This window comes from Electrophorus electricus, chromosome 14 (genome assembly GCF_041902795.1).
Source record: "Electrophorus electricus isolate QZ-2024a chromosome 14, ASM4190279v1, whole genome shotgun sequence".
In the NCBI taxonomy this organism is placed as follows: domain Eukaryota; kingdom Metazoa; phylum Chordata; class Actinopteri; order Gymnotiformes; family Gymnotidae; genus Electrophorus; species Electrophorus electricus.
Window position 1 is genome coordinate 22,157,874 of NC_137510.1, and position 21,409 is coordinate 22,179,282.

The 21,409-nt window shown below is 38.9% G+C and overlaps 1 protein-coding gene and 1 pseudogene across 1 annotated transcript; one reads left to right on the plus strand and one right to left on the minus strand.

Annotated features, from left to right (window-relative positions):
- Window positions 1-450: 450 nt before the first annotated feature.
- Window positions 451-7,119, minus strand: macc1 (MET transcriptional regulator MACC1). The gene is made up of 5 exons (XM_027000049.3): window positions 7,017-7,119; window positions 5,945-6,062; window positions 2,578-4,622; window positions 2,179-2,367; window positions 451-1,795 (listed from the first exon to the last, which is right to left on the minus strand). The coding sequence occupies exons 2-5, from the start codon at window positions 6,060-6,062 to the stop codon at window positions 1,589-1,591; spliced, it is 2,559 nt and encodes an 852-aa protein (XP_026855850.2). The 5' UTR covers window positions 7,017-7,119; the 3' UTR covers window positions 451-1,588.
- Window positions 7,120-17,379: 10,260 nt separating this feature from the next.
- Window positions 17,380-20,578, plus strand: LOC113571157 (ATP-dependent translocase ABCB1-like; annotated as a pseudogene).
- Window positions 20,579-21,409: the final 831 nt, after the last annotated feature.

Sequence of the window (21,409 nt, forward strand, 5' to 3'; positions counted from 1 at the left end):
GAATTTCATACTTTTCAAAAGCTGAATATATAGTGCTTGTTGAACCATTCTTGATATAAATAACATATCCCTGCCTATTCGATATGGTTTCTTATTGGATAATATTGATAATAGAGACTGGTACACAAGTACACAAAACCAGTGCAAAGCATTTTAGCTCGGCACCAGTCTCAATAATAAAAGTAAACACACGCACACCAGAGCTCACCATGTCAATACTGAGAGAGATATTGAGGTCACTTAAGATCCAAATGCTGTCTAAAAATGTCACTTACAAAGTTACTGAGAGCAAGTGACAGGCTTGAGGCTGAAGGGTGCTGTGCTTGAAGCAAAGACGCAATGTGGAAAAGTTGCCAGCTATGCCTAAAATGCATGTGTATTTCATGTTTATTCAAAATAAGCAAAAAACAAAAATAAAATAAATAAAAATCCAGATAATGTGCTTGATTCAATTAAGCATTCATTCTTCAAACAGATAAAATTAGTTTATTAGTTTGGTACTCTAACAATTTTGCAATTACATTACATAAAAAGAACAGTTTAGCCAAGTTACAATATATATATATACATTTTAAAAATGCACTAGCAAAACAAGTCATGATCTGAAGTTATTGTGTCACACAAAATACTGCAATTTTCATTGAATACAAAGGCAACTATATCTGCTAAATATATCTAGAAATTCAGCTTTTGGTCCCTAAGGTACAGAGAAAGGTATTGCCATCTGCAGCATTGACCTGCAGTTCCTAGGACAGACTGGCCAGTGATCATGCAAACTACATTTCAGAGTAATTGTACAAAACATGAATCAGTTTTTATCTTTAACTATCTCCTTAAAATGTCCTCAACAGAAAAATGCAGCTTCTAAATCTGCACTCTACTTGATGTATACAGGCTCTGGACTACAAAACTAACAGAGAATTACTAATATCCAAGTAATTTTGCCCAGGGTTAAACTTAAGGGTTATATGGAAAGAAATGTTTAGAGAGGAACTGGAGAACTATTTTTGCAGTAACACCTTATAATTTAGTAACATGAGTATTTTAAGTATACATGACTATTAGTTTTGGCATAAGTAACAGCTGGTATTCAAAATCACAGAACAATGGTGAAGAACTCCAAGCCTAACCACATATTAGACAGTGTACATGTAGATAAAAATAACTGCACATTTTTCACAGTTGGAAGCAGGAACCAAAGTTGTACTCATTACTATACAGATACAGCAAGTTAAGCAAATGCAGACTCTGCACAGACTGTTATATTTCCCCCCCACATATCACCTATCCTTAATACCATTACTGTTGCATAATAGAGTAAATAAGTGTTCCATATTCGGGTAGAAACAAATCCAATTCCCACAGGCGTCCTTTTGGCTTCGGAAGCTACCCGCATGTGCTACCAAGCTTTCATAAGCCAATCAGAACTAGATAGTCCTGTATATCATCAAGACAGGCCAAATAAAAACTACAAAACAATATCTGTTGCTGAGCTTCATGCATGCCAGCAAATGCCATTCAATGCGCACATAAAAGGGCACAGCAGAACAGCCTTACACCAAGCTCAGTTCCAGCTGCTTTGTGGCCCCTATGCTTGTTTAGAGAAGGCAGAGGCCCTTAGAATCTCCATGCAATTCACTGTGATGAGGGCCCCAGTGATCAGTCTCCAGTGCTTGGTCACTGGGCTCTTCATCTTGTCCAGGGCCAGGTGGAGATCCTGGATCATGTCTCTATAGCCATCACCATACTGCATACTCCATGAATACAGGAAGTCATATGCAGGTTTCCACATTGACTGAAAGAGATTAGCAATTTAGACACAATCATAACCTAACATTTAAAAAAAAGATCTCAATAAAATATCTCAATTTTTCCAACCCTGATCATTTATGCATTTTAAAGAAAAGAGCACAAAACATTTTCAAAATAATGTAAAAATCCATTATTAGTACATTAATGGCACTTAGCTGATGCTTTTATGCAAAGCGACTTACAATTATGACTGAGCACAACTTGACCAATTGAGTGTTAAGGGTCTTGCTCAGTGGCCCAACAGTGGCAGTTTAGCAGTGGTGGGGCTTTAACCAGCAACCTTTCGAATACAAGTCAAATACCTTAACCACTGAGCTACCACTGCCCCATTGCAGAGATTTACACTGAAGATCTGCAGGTACTCACCTGGACATTGACTTCTCCACTCTTCCCCCTGTGCGGTGCCTCATAACCAGCGATCTCAGAAAGGGAAAGTCTCCCAATCTTTTCAGCCAGTTCTCTCCATCGTATGCCAATCTCAACAGCGGTGGACAAAATGACTGTGTTCTGGATTAAAAGGACTACAAGGCCCTGAGCATCCATTTTAAACAGTCCCTGTCAATGTGAAAATGATGTTATACAAACGATAATATACAGAATGATGTGTTGAAAACAAAATACTTTTCCAAAGATATTTAAAAGATAATCTCTCTCTCACATACACACATACATACACATACATACATACACACACATATATATACACACATATACATTGTGTGTGTGTATATATAATATCAATTTACAATAATTCATGATACTTACGATAATGAGTTCATGTTGGAATTTTCTGATATTTTTATCTGTGTGGCAGTCTTCCTTCAGCTTCTCAAGTACACAGGCTACCTTTTCTGCTTCTGTCTCAGCATGTCTTCTGGAGAAAGTGTCTATTGGGAGGTTTGGGTAACCAAGAGCCTCTGCAAAAGTCCTCCAACATGTTATGTGATCTGTGACTAGGGTCTGAATAGCAGAGTACATGTATGTGAGCTTCTTGAAAGGCGAGGTCATATGGTCCAACAGGGCCTGTGTTGTGACTTTAACGCCAGTGAAGTCGATTACTTGTTCCTTTGGAATGACCTTAATGTTTCTGCAGTGAACCAGACCAATTCTATCCCTGAGATAGCAAATATACCACTGCTTCACTTTAGACTGTCCAACTGATTTAATGGACTCTCGAGAGATCAGAGCAATTGTGTCACCTTTGAAGTACTCTAGAAGATAGTCTACCTTTGGCTGTCTGATGACCGATTTCAGTGCTATGCCATACCACTGTAGGTTCACTGCTGTATCTTGAAACTTCCGGACCTCTGGGACAGAGTCTTCTGGAATGGACAGAGAACACGTAACATCTTTATGATGATCTGGATGTTTCTGTCCATGTTTGTCAGTTCGCAAAGGAGCAGTCTCAGGGGAAGAGATGTAGAAGTCTGTCAAATGGAGGTCATTTGAGTCCTTCACCTGGATGGCAAGTTTGAAAGGTCCCATATCTTCACCACCTGCCCTGGATAGTTCCAATGGCAGGTGGATTACTCTACCCATTTTGAGCTGTTCATTTTTGACCTCCTTGTTCCTATCCTCAGATTTTACTTCAAAGTTTGATTCCACTATGTTGGTCACAATGTGCAAATCCTTCAGATCATATGGGTTAAACTGATGCCTTCCCCACAGATGCAGCACAACAGGGGGGAGGTTTCTGTTACCCTTGTGGATATCAGAGAAAGGAAGCCTGAGTGGAATGTTATCATGGCAAGAAATGACCTGCACAACTTTGAAAGATGGATGAATGTGCTTGGGGCCATAAATGGCAACAGTGATCTGATGGTCCAAGTAGTCCCATACTGAGGTTGCTGGTGCCTGGATGACCATAGCCTCAGCAACTGCAATAATGTACATATGAGGCTTTAGCTCCTGGAGCTTCATTTGTAACATATTTTTATATATGTAACAGTCCTTGACCTTTTCATAAGGTCCTTCTCTCCTGTGTGCAATCAGACCTACAAACGTTGTCATAACTTGACTTAAGGGGTCTTTTTTAACTTCGGCTGCCATTTTAATGTCAAGTGAGATGCTTCCCATAGCATTTAGGTTACTGACACCGACTTCTAAAAGAGGGCTTATGGTTGCCATGTAGTTACTGTTAAGTCCACGTGGTGGATCAAGGCTAGATTTGAGAGAAATTTCCTGGATATCCCCTGAGAGAACATGTCCTTGGGGAATATGAGCACATATATCAGAGTCTGGCAACTTCACCGAGCCTCCGTTGTGATCAATCTTGCAGACAATGTGTGTGTCTGCAGCTTGAGTCTGGGCCCATCCTGGACTTTGCTTCATTAGGCCGAGGTCTAAACATGACCTAGTCAACTGCCTATGGCTCAGCCATGCCATTTTGTATGCCTCCCTGTCATTTTTCAACCACTCAAAATCAGGTTTCAAGAATGGACTTTGAGCATTAGGACCCTTACCCCTTTTGGATTCCTGTTTCTCAATATTCTCAAGAATGTCTGAAGCACTCCTCCACCACCCAGATCGATTAAAGTTATTTTTCCTAACTTCCAGAGTATGGCCAAAATTGTTCTCATCTGAGGATATGCTTTCAGAATCTTCAATATTGTTACCAAACAAACCTGAGGGATCCTCCTTCAGTATAGACACACCCAAATCTGTGGGAGGTCTACAAACAATGTCATCAAGGAAAGGGTTTGACCTCGAGAGTTGGTTCCAGAAGGGATTTGTTTGTGCTGGGTGTTGGACTTCTGGATGCAGGACAGACAACTCAGAATGTTTGCCCATCTGTTGAGACATGTAGCTCCCTGGCCAAAAGAACAACATGAAAAAGAAAACTTTGCTTTTTTAGTTTAATAGACACTAATATTTATCTAACACACAACACTATATAATTATTTGTTTGCTTTACTGCAATAGTCAGTCCCAAACAGAAAAGAAATGGCAAATTCTTGATTATGTAGATATAGTTGAAGATTGTTATTTTTGCTGTATATTCAAGCAACATATTACTAAAACCACAAATTGAAGCAAAAAAAATAGGATGGTATTTTTTGCTAGCCAGTTCTGAGCACTGTGGACAAAACCTCTTTGTTTATTATAAATATATTTGTATTATTATTTTTTAGATGAAACAACTTTATAAAAGGTCCCCCAATCAGACACACATTTAAACTTTATTAAAAAAATAATCTAAGTGAAAAAAAAAAAAAAAGATTAGTGGTGTTTGTTTCTATCTGTTTGTTTTCACCCTAAATGTGAAAAAGGTTTAGGGTATGCATTTATTTGAGGTAACAAAAAGTGTCAATTTATAGCCAAATCAACAATATTCTGAACATCAAACAGCTTGAAAACACAAAAAGAGCATGTTAGTGTATGTAATAACTAGTAACTGATACTTCTGCTGATAACCACTGCTTCCGAGAATAAATAATTAACCATTAACTAACCAATAAATAACCATTAATGACCTTCAGAGTGAAAATCTACTGTAGGCAAGATTACTCATCAGCATAACTAGGCTACATTGTAAGATACAAAACTCTCCTTATCATTTCAAAAAAGGTCAGGATAGACAGATCTGCATATTTTAAGGATGGCCAAATAAAATCCACCACTGTGACAGGAAGGGTCATGGCAAACAAACCAAGGCATAAAGTTCACTGGGACAACAAATACATGCAAAGTTTATGCATGTATTGAAGCCTCTAGAACTGCCAATAGCAAAATTATTTAAATGTGACCACAGACATATGTCTACCAATTCATTTAAATGCATGCAGACTCATTGGATGGTGCTTTACTATACAGAAAGATATAGGCAAACCAGCTACTTCAAAGAAAGGTTTCAGACATGGCAAGAAATGCTTCTAAGGTATATCAAATTACACATTTGTGTCAGAAAACAGAAAAGGTGTGGCAAAAATATTAAAAGAACATCATAGAAATGGAGATATGAATGCAAAATATATGAAAGGTGACCTTACTTGTGTGTCCAATTTCTGTCCCAACCACTTGACTATACAGCATAAATAAACATAAATTCTGTGCAAATACTTAGCAATGAGATTTTTTTCTTTAACAATACATGGTATACATTTCCAAAAAAAACCCCTCTCTTTATAATTACCATGCAAGCTGTTGTTGTTGATGGTTATGTTGTCATCTAGGTCTATCAGAGTCCCTTCTGATCGACTTCGAGTTAGAGTCCCAGTGCGGCAGATCGACTTTGCTTTAACACCTGCCATCTTTTACAGGTGAGAATAAACAAATACAGATTCAAGAAAAAAAAAGCATACAAAATTAAAGTTAAGAAGGTAATGTATTTAACAAAATTTGAATGGGGTAAACTGTCTGTGGAATCACACTAAAATAATTAGTTTACCATGTTAAAGGAATATTTAAGTCAATATTTAAGTATCATTTTAATGGAAATATTCTAAATTTGCCTACATTGTCCGTTAGTGATGTACAAAAACAAGAGTTTAAACATCTAAAAGTTCATGAGTGTGACCCTTGTAGATCATTACATCAATGCAAGCAGCCAACATGTAAACAGCTATTATAGGGAAGGAACAGAGCACGTTATTAATCAAAGGCGAATGGAACGCGACCTGCTGTTTTGAGTCGCTGTGTGCATTCACAGTTCATTCACAGCCTAATCCGTCACAGGGAGTCAGTCATTAAGTGTGTTTTACTATGCCACTGAACAAAAGCAGGTTGAGCTGGTTTGAATCTAAAAAACATAGCTTCTTCTCAGGGCTATTGGTGGAGGGAAAATAACCACGCTTATACACGCCCAAGCGCGGCCACGTCGATCCACCTGTTTGTTTTTGACTCCATAGCAGGAAGAAGATAACGTGCACTAAACAAATCCTCTATCTCTCAATTCGTGATCGCAACCAACATTAAAATTAAAAGTGATTGAAGCAGCGCGGAAAACAAACAAACAAAAACTCTATTTCTTTTACTGAAATAGATTTAAAATATCTCTTTGTTTAAATCACAACGCACACACGCCTTTTAACTGTCACACAGGTGTGCCTTTCCATACACCAGTTCGCCTATAAAATTTTCACTACAACAAGAAGAAAATCTTCTCCGTTTTTTATAAAGTTTGGTCGGGGTTGACACGGCTACAGCTCTTGCTGTTTCCAGAACACCGACACTTGATTAACAGCTACTGATTAAATGTAACTCACCTGAAATACGTTTCTTCTTCCACGTTCACTAGACAACTTTTTTAATAAATCAAGTTGGAGCGGCACCAACCATACACCTTGCACACTTTCGTCCCTGCCTACATTTGCATAGTAGGCAAATGCATTGTGGGATTAGTAGTCCTGAAAAAACATAAACGACAGTAGAACCTCAATACGGGTTTATATTCAGACTGCGTCATCCATAATCCTCTTTATTATGAAGGTATAACGTATTGCAACACCTGAAACTGAAGGTGGTTTCGGTATCTATGGAAAAAGGCTTATTTATTTGTGGTTCACAGTGTTGTTATTATGAACTCCAAATTATGGCAACATTGGTCGCCTATAGTTTTATTTTTTAAAGGCAATTTATTGGATTTATTGTTCTTAATTATTAGAATGATTATTCTTTCTCATTACGTATTTTTAGAAGGTTTTTTATCCATTGGGTCTGAAGTTGCTCGACATTTTATTTACTTCTAATTTTTTTTTGATTAAATAATAGTAGGTTTCACAGAGGAGAGCCCTTTTAACCCCGAGATGCGCACCTCTTTAATTACTTCATAAGTATTTGTTTGAACATTTTAAAAACAGTGTAAGTTTGAAATAGTGTAAAATAAAACAGGTCCTTTTTGACATATAACCCTGGAACAGTTTATAACCTAGGGATAGGGGCTCTGTGCAAGCGGCCGGACTGTGGTTGAAAACTGGATAAAGACTGACCTCTACTGGCAAACTATAGACACGAATCCGAAATCTTTGCATGAAATTCCATAAAAATGAAAGATGAACAATAAAGCAGTTCAAAGCAGTAGTAACCAGTACTCTTCTTGGAGATCTCCTTTCCTGTTAGCTCCAACCCTCATCTACCACACCTGATCCTGCTAATCAATGCTTCCCTTGGTGTTTGGAGCAGATGTTCAGGTACAGGCAAAAACTGCAGGATGGGACCTTCAGGACCACTGGTTTAAAGTATTACCCAATAATTTGATATTATCACTCAAGAATCACCCACGTAGGATATCATACATCAGTTCAACAAACAGACAAGGCTATTTATCTTTTTAATTACTTAACTTATATCTGGGTTAATTTTGTTTAATCAATTGCATTAAGAAGTGCTGCATGTTGTTTCTACTTTAGAGCAACATCAAAGCTGCATCAGACTTGAAAGTTTGGCAATCTAATTGAATTCTACCATATTTAACCCCCATTATCCTTCTTCTTCAATCTGTCAGTCAGATCCCACATAATTAAAGAACTGTGAGGTGAGAACAAAGTGAGGTGCAAAAAGGAGATATTTCTAGATGTTACTAAAGAACTTAGAATGGCTGGAATCTTGATGTGCTGCCATGTATGCAAGAGGTCCATTCTGTTAGTTCTGTTCCACTTAACCTGAAGGAGTAACGCAGCTCTTCTAAAGATGTTATTTATCTTCCCTGAGGGCTATGTTTACTTGTAATTGATGGTGTTCAGTTTATTTTCAAATAATGGGCACTGTCTACTCATCATACTGGACATACTACCAGCTGTCACCACCAGAGGTCCCTGTCCCATGAATATTAGCTGTTTTCAGGATTACCTACTGGACTCTCTGTGGGCTATCAGCGTTCATTATCTTAGCCCGTGTGTATTCTTTATCTAGACCACAATTTTTGCTTGTGTATTGTTTGTGACCTGCTTCTTGATTCTGTCTGTATTTTGGTACTTTTGCTGTCTCCAGTTACTTCTTGGTTTTGATCATTTTTGCCGGTGCCTCTAACTTTGCCTTTTGCTCTGTGTTTTTTTGCCTTGACTGTGTCTTTATTAAAACTGCTATAATGAAGCTTTCTGATCAGATTTCCAGGGGCATCCAATGCAAAGACTGAAGATCCAAAGTTCAAATTCTTTTGTTATTTTAAAGTGAAATATATTCAGCTAGTATGAGCTACAATTACAGTTTATTTGATCTCAAACAAGATTTTATTTTTCTATATTTACATTTACATTTACAGCATCTAGCAGATGCTCTTATCCAGACCAACTTACAAAAGTGCTTTGTCATTTACTCATAAAATACATCCTAGCCAGTACAGCAGGTTAGAATCCAATATACAAACGATCTAGAATACTGTAGAAATACAGTGATCACTGCTGATGCCTAGAAGTACAAAATACATAAGGTCTCTCTTATGATAGGTGTAATGAACTATAAGTGCTAGAGTTTGTTAAACAACATCAGTGTACTAAACCCTACAATAAGTATTAATTTAGTCAGTTAATATGGGAGCAGGGTCAGTTGGTATTTAAATATTCCACGAATAGTTGGGTCTTCAGTTTGCATTTTATTCTGTATAAATTATCTTTTCTTCATCTTGTGATGCTTAAGTTCCAATCTGATATTCAAGATTAGGCCCAAACTATGTAAGAGGACTGGATGCACAGAGATTATACAGAGCAGGAATGTTTTGTTTTAGAGGCACATATTTAGCCTGTTATGTCCTCTGATATGTTAATGCTAGATGTGGGTGTAGATATGAGTTTGATTGGGTCTTTCAGGTGGGGGGGTTATGCTAATATGATAATAGGGTCATACCTAAAATAGAATCATAACACGCTTCTACCCTGTGCTACAGTAGGCAAACTGATAAATAGGTGCGTACACAGGTAGATGTGTGTCTCTTGCATCACACAAAGCACTATTTTTGAACAGGTTCCTTATTTTAGTGTACATGAAACCACACTCAACTCACATTGTTCCAAGCACAGTTTTATATTAAAAATGTTATGTCTAAGGTAATTTACATAAAATGTAGTCTGACCATAAACAGCTTTTCAGAAAAAAGGAGGTGGGTGAGACAAACCACAGATAACCCAACAGCTCTATATCAGGCGAGGATTTTAACGGCGTTTTTTTTTTTTGTGTGTGTGTGTGATATTTGACACCATGCTGAAGTCATGTTCCTTTGAGCCTATGTGACAGCATATAAAGCTCCTGATGAATGAAAATTGAGCTTTCTCTTGTCCTTGATTGTGACCACAGCACATTAAGAAGTCCTGAAAATGTATTTCTTCCTTAAATTTTGCCATTTAAAACAAAACAGCTATGCTATACTTATCCACCCACCACATCTTTAGTTTCAGACCTTTTTGTAGGGCCTTACTAAAGTTAGTTAACAACCTTCACTTCAGTATTCCATACAAACAGAATCTGTATTAGTGAACCTGTTGTTATTTGCTATTGACTGATACTCATTAACTAGTAATTACTAGGTAACTGCATAAGAGACATTTTTAATAAAAATGAAAAGGGCAGAAAACACTGAAATTTTGATGTTGCTAAATTTCATTACATGTGTTTCTTTGATTTAATTCAAAAGCAAACTTTAACACAACATACACTCTTTCCAGTTAATTTTCAATAGAAATTTTCCAATATGGATACTGAAGTACAGATTATGTTTACTACAAATGGCAGCCTGGTCCCAAATTACAGCTTCATCTTCAATACATAATATCAATACACAATATCAATACATAAAATTATTGCTTTGTAAGCACTGCATCCTGTGGTCACTGAATGTTGTATTAATTGCATCATTTACTCCATAAAAAGAAAGTCAATTTATTTATATAGCACTTTTTATACATTTTTTACAATGCCTTTTATGACAAAGCAGCTTTACAAATGTCCTAGCCCAAGCCCTCAGTGAGCAAGCCAAGGGTGACAGTAGCAAGGAGAAACTCCCTAGAGCATGAAGAAACCTTGAGAACCCAAGACTCGAAGGGGGGCAGCAATCCTCCTCCATTCTGTTCTCAGGAAGTCAAAGTTAGCAACTCCACTGGGGATAAAAGCAAGGAAAGGTTCTAAGACATTCTAGCTGTATTCTTAGGATGATAGAAGGCTGCTTTGGTGATTGATTTGATGTGCCTAGTAAATGTGAGATCTGAGTCTTTTTCTAAATAGGTCTATAGTTTTGAGATCCCTAGACTCAACATCTGCCTTGATTTCCCCCCCCGTTACCAAATACCTTCTTGTTTGGTCTTTAACTCTGTCTTGGCCCAAGTATTTATGTGCTCCAGAGTATGTTTATTGAGCTGTAATCATCCAGTGAGAGAGCTAGGAATGGCACTGTGTCATCTACAAATATGGTAACGAATTTAGATTTACTTTAGAATTTGTATTAATGTGAGCATATAAAGGTCAAATAAAGGTGAACCAAGAACTAGTCCCTGAGGGATTCCACATTACAGCCACCCTATGAGATCCATAACTGCCAATACTGACAAGGTAACTCTAGCCTTCTAAACATGGCCCAAACCATTTGAAGACAGTTCCTGACAGTCCTACCAATTTTCAATTGTCCATAATTTTGTGATATACAGTCTCACATTCAAGACTAAGCTCTAGCAATACGAGGACTGACCTGTTAACAGAGTCAGCATTAAGGCATTCATCATTTAGTACCTTATGAGAGCAGTCTCAGTATTGTGGTGGGGTCAGAAACCCATTTGGAATTTGTCAAGATAACCATTTACATAAAAAGGTTAATTGGTTTCATACCACTCTCAATTACCGTACTTACAGAATGAAGAATGAGACAGGTTTGTAGGTGTTAAGTATAGACGCAGCCAGAGTTTTCTTTGGTTTAATTACAGCTGCTTTTAGTGATTTGCAGAAAGTTTAGGCCTTTTGGGGGAAAAGGCCTAATAGGAATGAGCCATTAACTACTTGCAGCAGATCAACTACTATAGACTTGAGTACATTTGAGAAAGTCAGTTATCCAAGTATCAACGCAACATAACACTGTACCTTGGGGTAAACACAGAAGGAAGTCACATAAATACATGCACGAATACTCAGCCTAGGATGGAAACAGCCCTAGGAACTATTTTAATCAAATCATCACTACAGGGACTTCAACTCAGGTTGTGAGCAGACACACCAATATAATAAGGGAAATGTTTTACAGAAGGAATGAAACAATCCAACCTTTGCTAGGCTTACTGGCTTAAGGGAATGTGTAAAAAACAAAAACAAAAAAGAACACCTTATAATCACTACAATTCACTCAATCTAAATCAAATAATGCACTCATTACAAATAAATTCCCAAGTTATCACATCACCCCTCACAATTCCACACAAAATAACACCCTTCCCACCCAAGTCCATAAGCTAGCCAAAGAGAGTGGGTAAAGGGAATTTAAAATACAATCCTCACACATACTTTGGCTGGGAGTAGGCACAACCTACCACACAATGAGAAGAGTCAGACGCATGAATGGAATCTCAGTTCCCGCTTCATGGTCGACAACATGACATGACAACACCTCCCATGCTTGTGAAGCCCACAGTTGAGCAGTCTGTGCCAGATCCTTGATCGGCTCAGCAGGTGTTGCGCCAATAGTGTAGCTGCTGTTATTCTTCGGCTCATAAACTGTTTCCTCTCACCCCCTCCTTCATTGATTCGCTCCTCCACTGGTACACTCCCTGTTTGCTTCTCAGTTGCCTTTCCTCTAGTTACCACCTGTAGTCTTTAGGAGTCTCTATTTAAAATTAATCCCACCCTCCAATGGCCAGTGCTGGCCTGGGGCACCATCAAACAATAATGAGTCTAATCACAGGTCCCCTGATTGGTCCCAAAGCACCCAGAACAAAGAGTTACACCCCACTCAAATACACACATCTGGCACCATCCACATTTTAACCTTGTCAGTCACTGACAAGTTCACCAAAATGGCAGTCTTCCTCTCTAAAATAGGCTGGGAATGGCCAAACATCAGGTCCATTTGCATTCTCAGGAACAATGTTGACAAATTCCAAACATTGGAACAGCTCTCACCAGCATTATTATCAATCCTCCCTTCTGCAGGTGCACCTTGTGGTATCAACAGACATGGCTTCAAAGCACTGGCATGCAAAATGTCTCCTTTCCCCATTCTCCGGAGCTGTCTACTGATCAAAGACAGTCTCACCTACTCGGCCTGTAACTACGTACACAGCTGGATTCCAAAACCCACTCAATTTACCCCTAACTTGCCTTACCTGGTTTCTAATCCACACTTTCTCCTGACAGTAGGAGAGCAGTCCCAGCTCTACGATCATAAATATGCTTGCATTGGGTAGCAGCCTTCTCGGTGATCAACTGGAAAACAACCTTTGGTTTTGTTCCTGTATTCACTCTTATTGAGTACCCACTATATCTAGAGCAATATGGACAGCTAAAAAATTATTTTCAACACCAGTTAACTTGTATTTATTTAAAATAAATCAGGGTAAACCCCACCCTTCAATGTCCATTGCTGGCCTGGAGCGCCATTAAACAATGAGTATAATCACAGATCCCTCCTGGCTGGTGCAAAAGTTTTAATCACAAAGCAGCCAGAACAAAGAACACCATAGTCCAAATACTTACATCTGGGAAAGGTGATTTAATTATGCAAAACTGGTTCCTCAAGTGTGTGTTGATTGTATTAAATTCTTACATAATAATGATTTATTATTATTAATAATAAATATTCCTTGGCATTATCTACATAGAAGTTAAAGTCATCGTGAATCAGTCAATATTGATGGAGATAACTAATAGTATTACAGCAAATCAATTAACCTTGAACAGTATTTTGGAGATCTGTAAATGATTAAAAATAGGATTCTTGGAGGTCTTTTCAGTACAAGATACAATTATTCAAAAGAATGTTCTTAAGGAAAATCCCATAGCATTTCAATGTCTCTTTGAATAAAGCATCTGCACCCCTTCCTCTTTTTTTTGCCAATTTGCCATGTATTCATAAAGCAGACGTTTGTCTGTTGAGAACAGCTGCATTACTGTCTTCTGCTAACTACAGTTCAGTTAGATGCATTAAGTCTAGTCTGTATGAGCTTATAAGATCATATTTGTTGGCTGGAGACCTGATGTTAAGATGTACTACCTTGGTATGAGAGTGATGTTCCACAGATATCAGACTAGACTTTTTTGCATGCTGAATAAGTCATATTCTTTGTATTGCTGATTAAATTTGGATAAGTTACTCAAATGAAATCAGATAGGTTACTCAAATGTTTTAAAAACCCCAGATTGTTCTTATAACAGCTGTTAGTGTCATCTTTCCTAAAGGTACCCTGCCATTCTTATCACTAAACTCTATGGTGCTTGTGAGGGTCATGTACAAGGCTTTTGCTGCTGATATTGGAGTGGTCAAAGAGATCTTTCAGTCTGGCCAGAGAGTTTAGTGCCTGCACACACCGGTTCCTGCATCTTCTATGAAATGTCCAGAGGAGGGTGCATAGAGAGATGGTGGAGATTGAAAGAGTTGATTTTGAGTTCTTGTGATGGTTAAAGTAAGTCCTCGGTGGAGATTCTGGTGTGGTTGCTTGCTTAGTCATTGCAAGTATAATGTTTAAACCTTGATCACTTTCCAGTCTGTGCATTCAAATAACACTGTAAGGATTTGTTTGCTGATTTTCATGAGAGTTCTCATTAAACATCAAAGTGATCAACAGCAAAAAACTCATCACATTATTGGCATGGTCAGACGCCCATTCCTTAATAAAATTAATTTCCTTTCCTAATCATTTGTTGGGTTCAGAGTCTAATCATTGTGCACTGTCGTTTCTTACAACTAGAAATATCTGTGTTGATCTCTGCTTCAACATGCCCATAAACACTAGTGTGCCAGTATTAGAGAGGAGCTGAACACAGAAGAAGCCCAATCTTGGAGGTTTAAATGGCCATGCCTTATCGTCTTCTCCTTAACAGAAGATGAGAAAGCAGAGAAGCCCACATCAAAGGACAGGAAGTAAATTATCATCATCTGTTATGGTACTTTAGCCATTAGGCAGTGAATAAAATAAAGGAAACATTGTTACTATACCATTACACAATGTGATTCATAAACAGTCATTTTATTTTTTTGCTGGTAAGGCAATCTCTGTAGCTACTCTCTATATATTTGGTTCACAACCCATATGACTGTAGGTATCACTGCATTTTAAGAGATGTCTTGTTTGCTTCTGTTTTTATTACAGTTTCGTAATGCCACCTGCCCAGAGGCTTTCCTGATGTTGATCGGTCTTATGTGTCCTGCTCTCCATGGTACAACCCTGCCCATCACTTGTGTCATATTTGGCCAGTTGGCTGACAAAATGGACACCCATTCAACTCCACAGGTGCTTATATGGTTAAAATTATTTGAAGCCAAATACTGACATCCATATCCACAGTCCACAGCGATATGTGAGCACAGCATTTTGTAAGCTTAGGTGTTGCCTGTTTGTCAAGGGCCTCAGAAGATGTTATTAACATCTATTTCCAGTCTATAGCTTATATATCAACAAAACATTTTACTGTATGTAATATAGAATGATGCAGGTGTCATGTTTCTTTGAGGGACTGCGGGTCATAGTCGAAACCCTTTTTGCTCCCCCTTTGAAGAAATAGTCACCATTAACTTCATAGTGAACTCCGTGGGCTGTGCAACTATTTCTGGGTTTGACATTCAGGCATCAGTGACAATGTGAATGGCCTTCAGTCATCCTCTCATTCCTTTCTTTCTTTTTTTTGGTGGGGGGGGGTCAACTCATATTCCATTTTCTTTCATTCTGAGTGACTCAGTGAGAAGATTCCGAATTTCTTATCACTGCTGCTAATTACAGTGACTGCTGAATATTTAGGTCATTTAACTTTACATTTTAAGTTTTTGGCATTTAGCATACGTACTTATTCAGAGCGACATACAAAATGCTTTATCATTTACTCATAGAATGAATCCTAATCAGTACAGTAGGTTAGCGTTCAAGATACCATTGACCTTGAACACTGTTGAAACACTGGGATCAGTGCTGATTCCTAGAAGTGAAAAACAAGTATGAGCTCAGACAATAACAAACACCATCAAGTACAACAAGAAACAATATCAAACTATACGTGCTAGAGTTTCAGTTATCCAAGAGCTGCAGGATCAAGACCAGCAAGTAGCAAGTTGTAGTAGTCAAGCTTTCAGATGACATGAGACTACACAAGCACCTTGGCAGCTATCTGTGAGCCAAGGGGCCAAATCCATCATATGGACCAGGTCAGTTTTCAAACAACAGTTGAGTTGAGAATGACAACTCGTTGTTCAAAGTTATACCCAGGCTGTGAGCAGCTTCAGATGGTGATACCAGGGAGTTCTCAAAGGAAACTGTAAGGTCATGGTAAGGGTTGGTAGTTCCTGAGATGTACAGAAGCTCTGTTTTACTGGATTTGAACTTCAAGTGGTGGGCTGTCATCCATTATGTAATGGAAACCTGGGTGTCAGAGAGTGGGAAAGAAAGAATTAATTGGCTGTTGTCAGCAAAGCAGTGGTAGGAGAAGCCATGAGGTATTATATCACCAGGTGAATGTGTATTCAAAGAGGAGAAGGCCTAAAACTGAGCCCTGGGTGACACCGGTGGAGGGACTACATGGATTGGATTTGCATCCTATGCATGTTCCTTGATAGGACCATCTCTTCAGATAGGACTGGAACCATTTCTAAGTAGAGCCAATCCCAATGAGTCAAAGGCTGTTGAAAGGTCTAGAAGATTCAAAACAGATGACAGTTTGGCAGCTTTAGCAGCATGAAGTTCCTATGTCACTGCTAATGAGGGCTGTTTATGTTGAATGTGCCAGTTTGTAGTTTGTAGCCAGACTGATTGGGATATTGAAGTTGGTTCTGGGTGAGGAAAAGAGATAATTGATTGTAAGTCTGTAATTGGTTATGTTGGTGCTGTCAAATGTGGCCTTCTTTAAGATTGTTACCACCCTGACGATTTTGAATGCAATTGGCACATGTGCAGAAGATAAGGAGTTGTTGATGATGACAGAGATGAAAAGAAGCAGGTCTCTTGAAATCACCTGGAACAGAGTAGAATGGGAATGGGATCCAGCAGACATGTAGTTGGACTGCTGGAAGTAAGGAGTTAAAGAACTTCATCTGAGGAGAGAGGAGAAAAAGAAGCCAGAGAGTTGGATGTTGGGGAATGCACATTGGTTGGAAGAGATGGAACAGAGGAAAAGGACGGGTGGATTGCTGCAACCTTCTCCTCAAAGAACGTGATGAAATCCTCAGGAGTAAGAGGTGAGGAAGGAGGGGGAGGGGGAGGATTAGGGAGAGAAGAAAAAATAGTGAAGAGCTTGTGTGGATCAGATGCTGAAAATCTGAATTTCCCTCTGTAGTAGGATGACTTTGCAGATGTTACTTCCAGTGAGAACTTGGAAGTAACATCAGCAAGCTCTGCAAAATTGAGGACCTGTTGTATGTTTCCTGTTTATTGAAAGAGTCCTCCTTCCACTTAGAAAGACTTGGCTGTTATTTCAGGCATTGGTAAAAAGTTCCCAGCCCATGGTGCCGTATTCACAATGTACCAGACCTTCAACATGGTATTGACTTCTACTTTAGATGCAACTGAGTTTGACTTATTTTAGTCAAGGAGTATTGCATTTTTGCAGATACTATGTAGGAAATAAATACCATTACAATTCTGACAACCATTTCTTTTTTTTAATTTTGTTTTTGTTTTCCAGCCCCGACCCATTGACAGCAGTACAAAGGAAGGATTCAAACTGGACAGTGTGAAAGGCGAATTCAAGAACATCCAATTCAGCTGTCCATCCAGAAAGAATGTGAAGGTAATGTATAAGGAAAAAACTCAGATTTGTTAGATAAGTTATGTTTAACTTATTCTGTTCTGCTGTAGATCCTGCTGGGGATGAGTCTGAAAGTGCTCCATTGCTCTAGTGGGAGCCAGTGGCTGTGGGAAGAGCACCACCATTCAGCTGCTGCAGCGGTTTTATGATCCCGATGCAGGGGAGGTAAATATTAGGCCTCTATGGTCTAACTTTCAGTTGGACATCAGCTGCAGAATCAGTCCACTCCTAAGTGGTGGTTTGAGGTTAAGACGTGGGGTCTGAGTTCTGTTCATGTGTGCAGGTGACCCTGGATGGTCGAGATGTCCGCACTCTTAATGTGCGATGGTTGAGGGAAAACATGGGCATCGTGAGCCAGGAGCCGATACTCTTTGGCACCACTATTGCTGAGAACATCCGTTATGGCCATGAGAATGCCACTGACGAGGACATCGAACGGGCCATGAGGGAGGCCAATGCCTACGACTTCATCTCCAAACTACCAGATGTAAGAGCCATGGAGTTTGCATTCTAACAGCCACAATTAGTTACTGGGTATAATGATCTATACAGTGAAAATGTCTTACAGGTCAAAGTCTAAAATTGGTGACTTACTCCAGCAAAACTGCCTGAGTGGCATGTGATGTGTTATATATCTAACCCAGTAGTTTGAAACCTCTGGTCATTTTTTGGTATTGATTTGAAAGTTTGGAATTTCACACACAATGTCTTGAAAACACAGTTTGCTTTACAATTAAAACCTTAATTGAACAGCTCCGGAATGTGTTCTCCATTTATTGGTCTGATGCTAGAGATGTTTATTCTGAGGCAGAAGCTGAACACCATGGTGGGGGAGTGGGGGGCTCAGCTGAGTGGTGGGCAGAAGCAGAGGATTGCCATCGCTCGGGCTCTGGTCAAAAACTCCAAGATCCTCCCGTTGGATGAAGCTACCTCAGCCCTGGACACACAGAGCGAATCCATTGTTCAGGCTGCTTTAGATAAAGTACCACAAGAAGAGTGTCTCACACACCACTCTGTCATAGTGCTTATTTATATAAACCAAACCATATAAACCATTATGTGTTTATTATAGTTCTTGCTGGACTTGCTGTGATAATGCACAACTGCTGTGATAACGCAGGACTGATTTTGAATGTTGTCTCCAAGGCACTCCCAACCCTTATCGTGACCTCACAGTTTCCCTCGAGAACTTTCTGGTATCGCCATCCGAAGCTGCCTGTAGCCTGGGCATAACATTGGACAACCAATTGTTGTTCTCAACTCATGTTTCAAATCTAACCCGGTCTTGCAGATTTCTCCTTTGTAACATACAAAGGATTTGGCCCTTTCTCTCACATGAAGCTACTCGGGTGCCTGTGCAGTCTCTTGTGATCTCAAAGCTAGACTACTGCAACTCGCTACTTGCTGGTCTTCCTCTAAGATCCATCAGACCTCTACAACCTGTCCAGAATGCAGCAGCACGACTGGTCTTCAGTCTTCCGAAGTTCACACGTTACCCCGCTGCTTTGCTCCCTTCATTGACTTCCAGTAGCTGCATGCATCAGATTTAAAATCTTGATGCTTGCCTACAAAGCCAAAAATGGACTAGCCCCTTGTTCCTAGATGGTGGAATGAACTTCCACTAGCTGTTCAGACAGCAGAGTCTCTTGCAATCTTTAAACGCATACTGAAGACCCCTCTATTTGTGGAATATTTAAATGACCACTGACCATGCTCCTAAATTGAATAACTGAAACTAGTACTTATTGCAGGGTATTGTTTATAACACTGATGTTGGATAACAAACTCTAGTACTTGTTGTTTATTGCGCTTATCATTGTCTTAGATAGACCATGTGTATTTTGTACTTCTAAGCATCAGAATCGATCCCTGTATTTCTATAGTATTCTAGATCATTGGTATATTGGACTCTAACCTACTCTACTGGCTAGGATGTATTCTATGACAAAGCACTTTGTAAGTCGCTCTGGATAAGAGTGTCTGCTAAATTCTGTAAATGTAAATGTAAATGCCAGAGCAGGTGGCACAACCATAGTGATTGCTCACCGGCTGTCCACCACCCGCACAGCTGATGTGATCGCAGGCTTCCAGGAGGGTCGAGTGGTGGAGCAGGGCACTCACAAAGAACTCATGATCAAGAAGGGAATCTACCACTCTCTCGTCATTCAACAGGTACTCCAACAGCTAGGCCACAAAGGTCTGATTACACTGAGGAGTTAAAAATGGAAGAGCTTTTGAAATATTTCATTGCAATCAATTGTATGACAAACCAAGAGCAGAAGATTCAGGAAAGACTGTTCTTTGTCATTGTTTCTAAATTTAACTTGGCAATTGTCAATAGTACATTGGTAGATGAGTTCCTGTTATCGCTTATCATGTACTATTTGGTTTTCTGCACCAAATATTTTGTTGTTTGTTTTAAAGGTTGTCTGTAGCACATTTTGCTTGTTGATGTGGTGTTCTCATATACAGTTTTGAAATACTCTCTTCCAGGACTACATGTTTGGTAAATCAGGGCAAAATTTAACTATGAGACTAAGGATTCAGGTATTCCAAGGCATTGTGAGAGGCTCATAATATATGCTTACCATTGTATTGTGTTACAATATAAAAACCAAAACCAAAATAAATTCTGTGGTATGGTTGCAATATTAGTTTAATTGTTGCACTGAAATAATTACATTCATCCAAAATATCTTCCCCCTTTTCAGAACATACTATGGCTTCAATAATTGTCTATATTTCAAATACAAGTGCTGTAAAATTCAGTTATTAATCTTCATGATTACCCAACTGCTAATGTTAATTTTTTTTTTCTGCCTTTGCTGCGGTCCAGATTGTGCAGAAAGCTCTGGATGCTGCTCGACAGGGCCACACCTGCATCATCACTGACCGCCATCCAGAACGCTGACTTCATTGCAGTCATTCAGAACGGCCAGGTGGGGGAGCAGGGCACACACAGCCAGCTAATGGCCAAACAAGGAGTGTACTATGTCCTTGTGAATGCTCAAGTCTCCCAATAACTGTCACACAGCTTCCCTATGCATGAAGTCAACATTGTTTTATGCAGTTGTATATAAAACTTCGCTATTATAGACAGTTCTCTAAGCTATTATTCTATGCTTTCTTGTCTGATGTTTTGATTATTATGTAAGCTTGGGGGTTTTATATAAAGCTATTGAATCAGTCATGATTTAAAAAGAAAGCAGGATGGAGACTGATTATTTTCTAGCAGTGTTTCATTTGCTCGAGCGCTACAGTCTCGCTATTGATTTTTTTCTTTATCTGTTACAGCTACGCTACTTTCTTTTTCCAAAATAAAAGCCTGAAACAGAAATCTTTTTTTTATTTTTTATTTTTTTTTACATTTTTTACATTTTCCCCCTCTCCCATAAGAAACATCCTCGTTTCTCAATATATATACTTTCAGGGGCATAAAATAGTGAACAAGAAACAAATAAATCAAAGTCTAGTGGACTGTGTGTGAGTATGTATATAGTCTTTATGTCAGAATGGTGGAAACCTGGCAAAACTAGTTAGGAATAGTCTTGTTACTATTACAATGCATAAATAACAGAGGCAATGGTAAAACAAAGAGCAGAGTTTATTAATACTCAGTTACATACACAAGCATCTGTAAGGAGGAGGCAACCCCCCCCCCCCCCTTTCTCACCTTTATAGTGGTTTCCTCTCATACTACAAGTTTAGCAGTTGCACCATTCCCTGGATGGGGAGTGGAAAC

Excerpts from the sequence above, each read along its gene's own strand:
- macc1 (XM_027000049.3), bottom strand. The coding sequence starts at position 6,062 with ATGGCAGGTGTTAAAGCAAAGTCGATCTGCCGCACTGGGACTCTAACT. Across the intron at positions 4,623-5,944 it reads CAACAACAACAGCTTGCATG|GGAGCTACATGTCTCAACAG; the intron begins GTAATTATAAAG and ends TCTTTTGGCCAG. Across the intron at positions 1,796-2,178 it reads GTGGAGAAGTCAATGTCCAG|TCAATGTGGAAACCTGCATA; the intron begins GTGAGTACCTGC and ends AATCTCTTTCAG.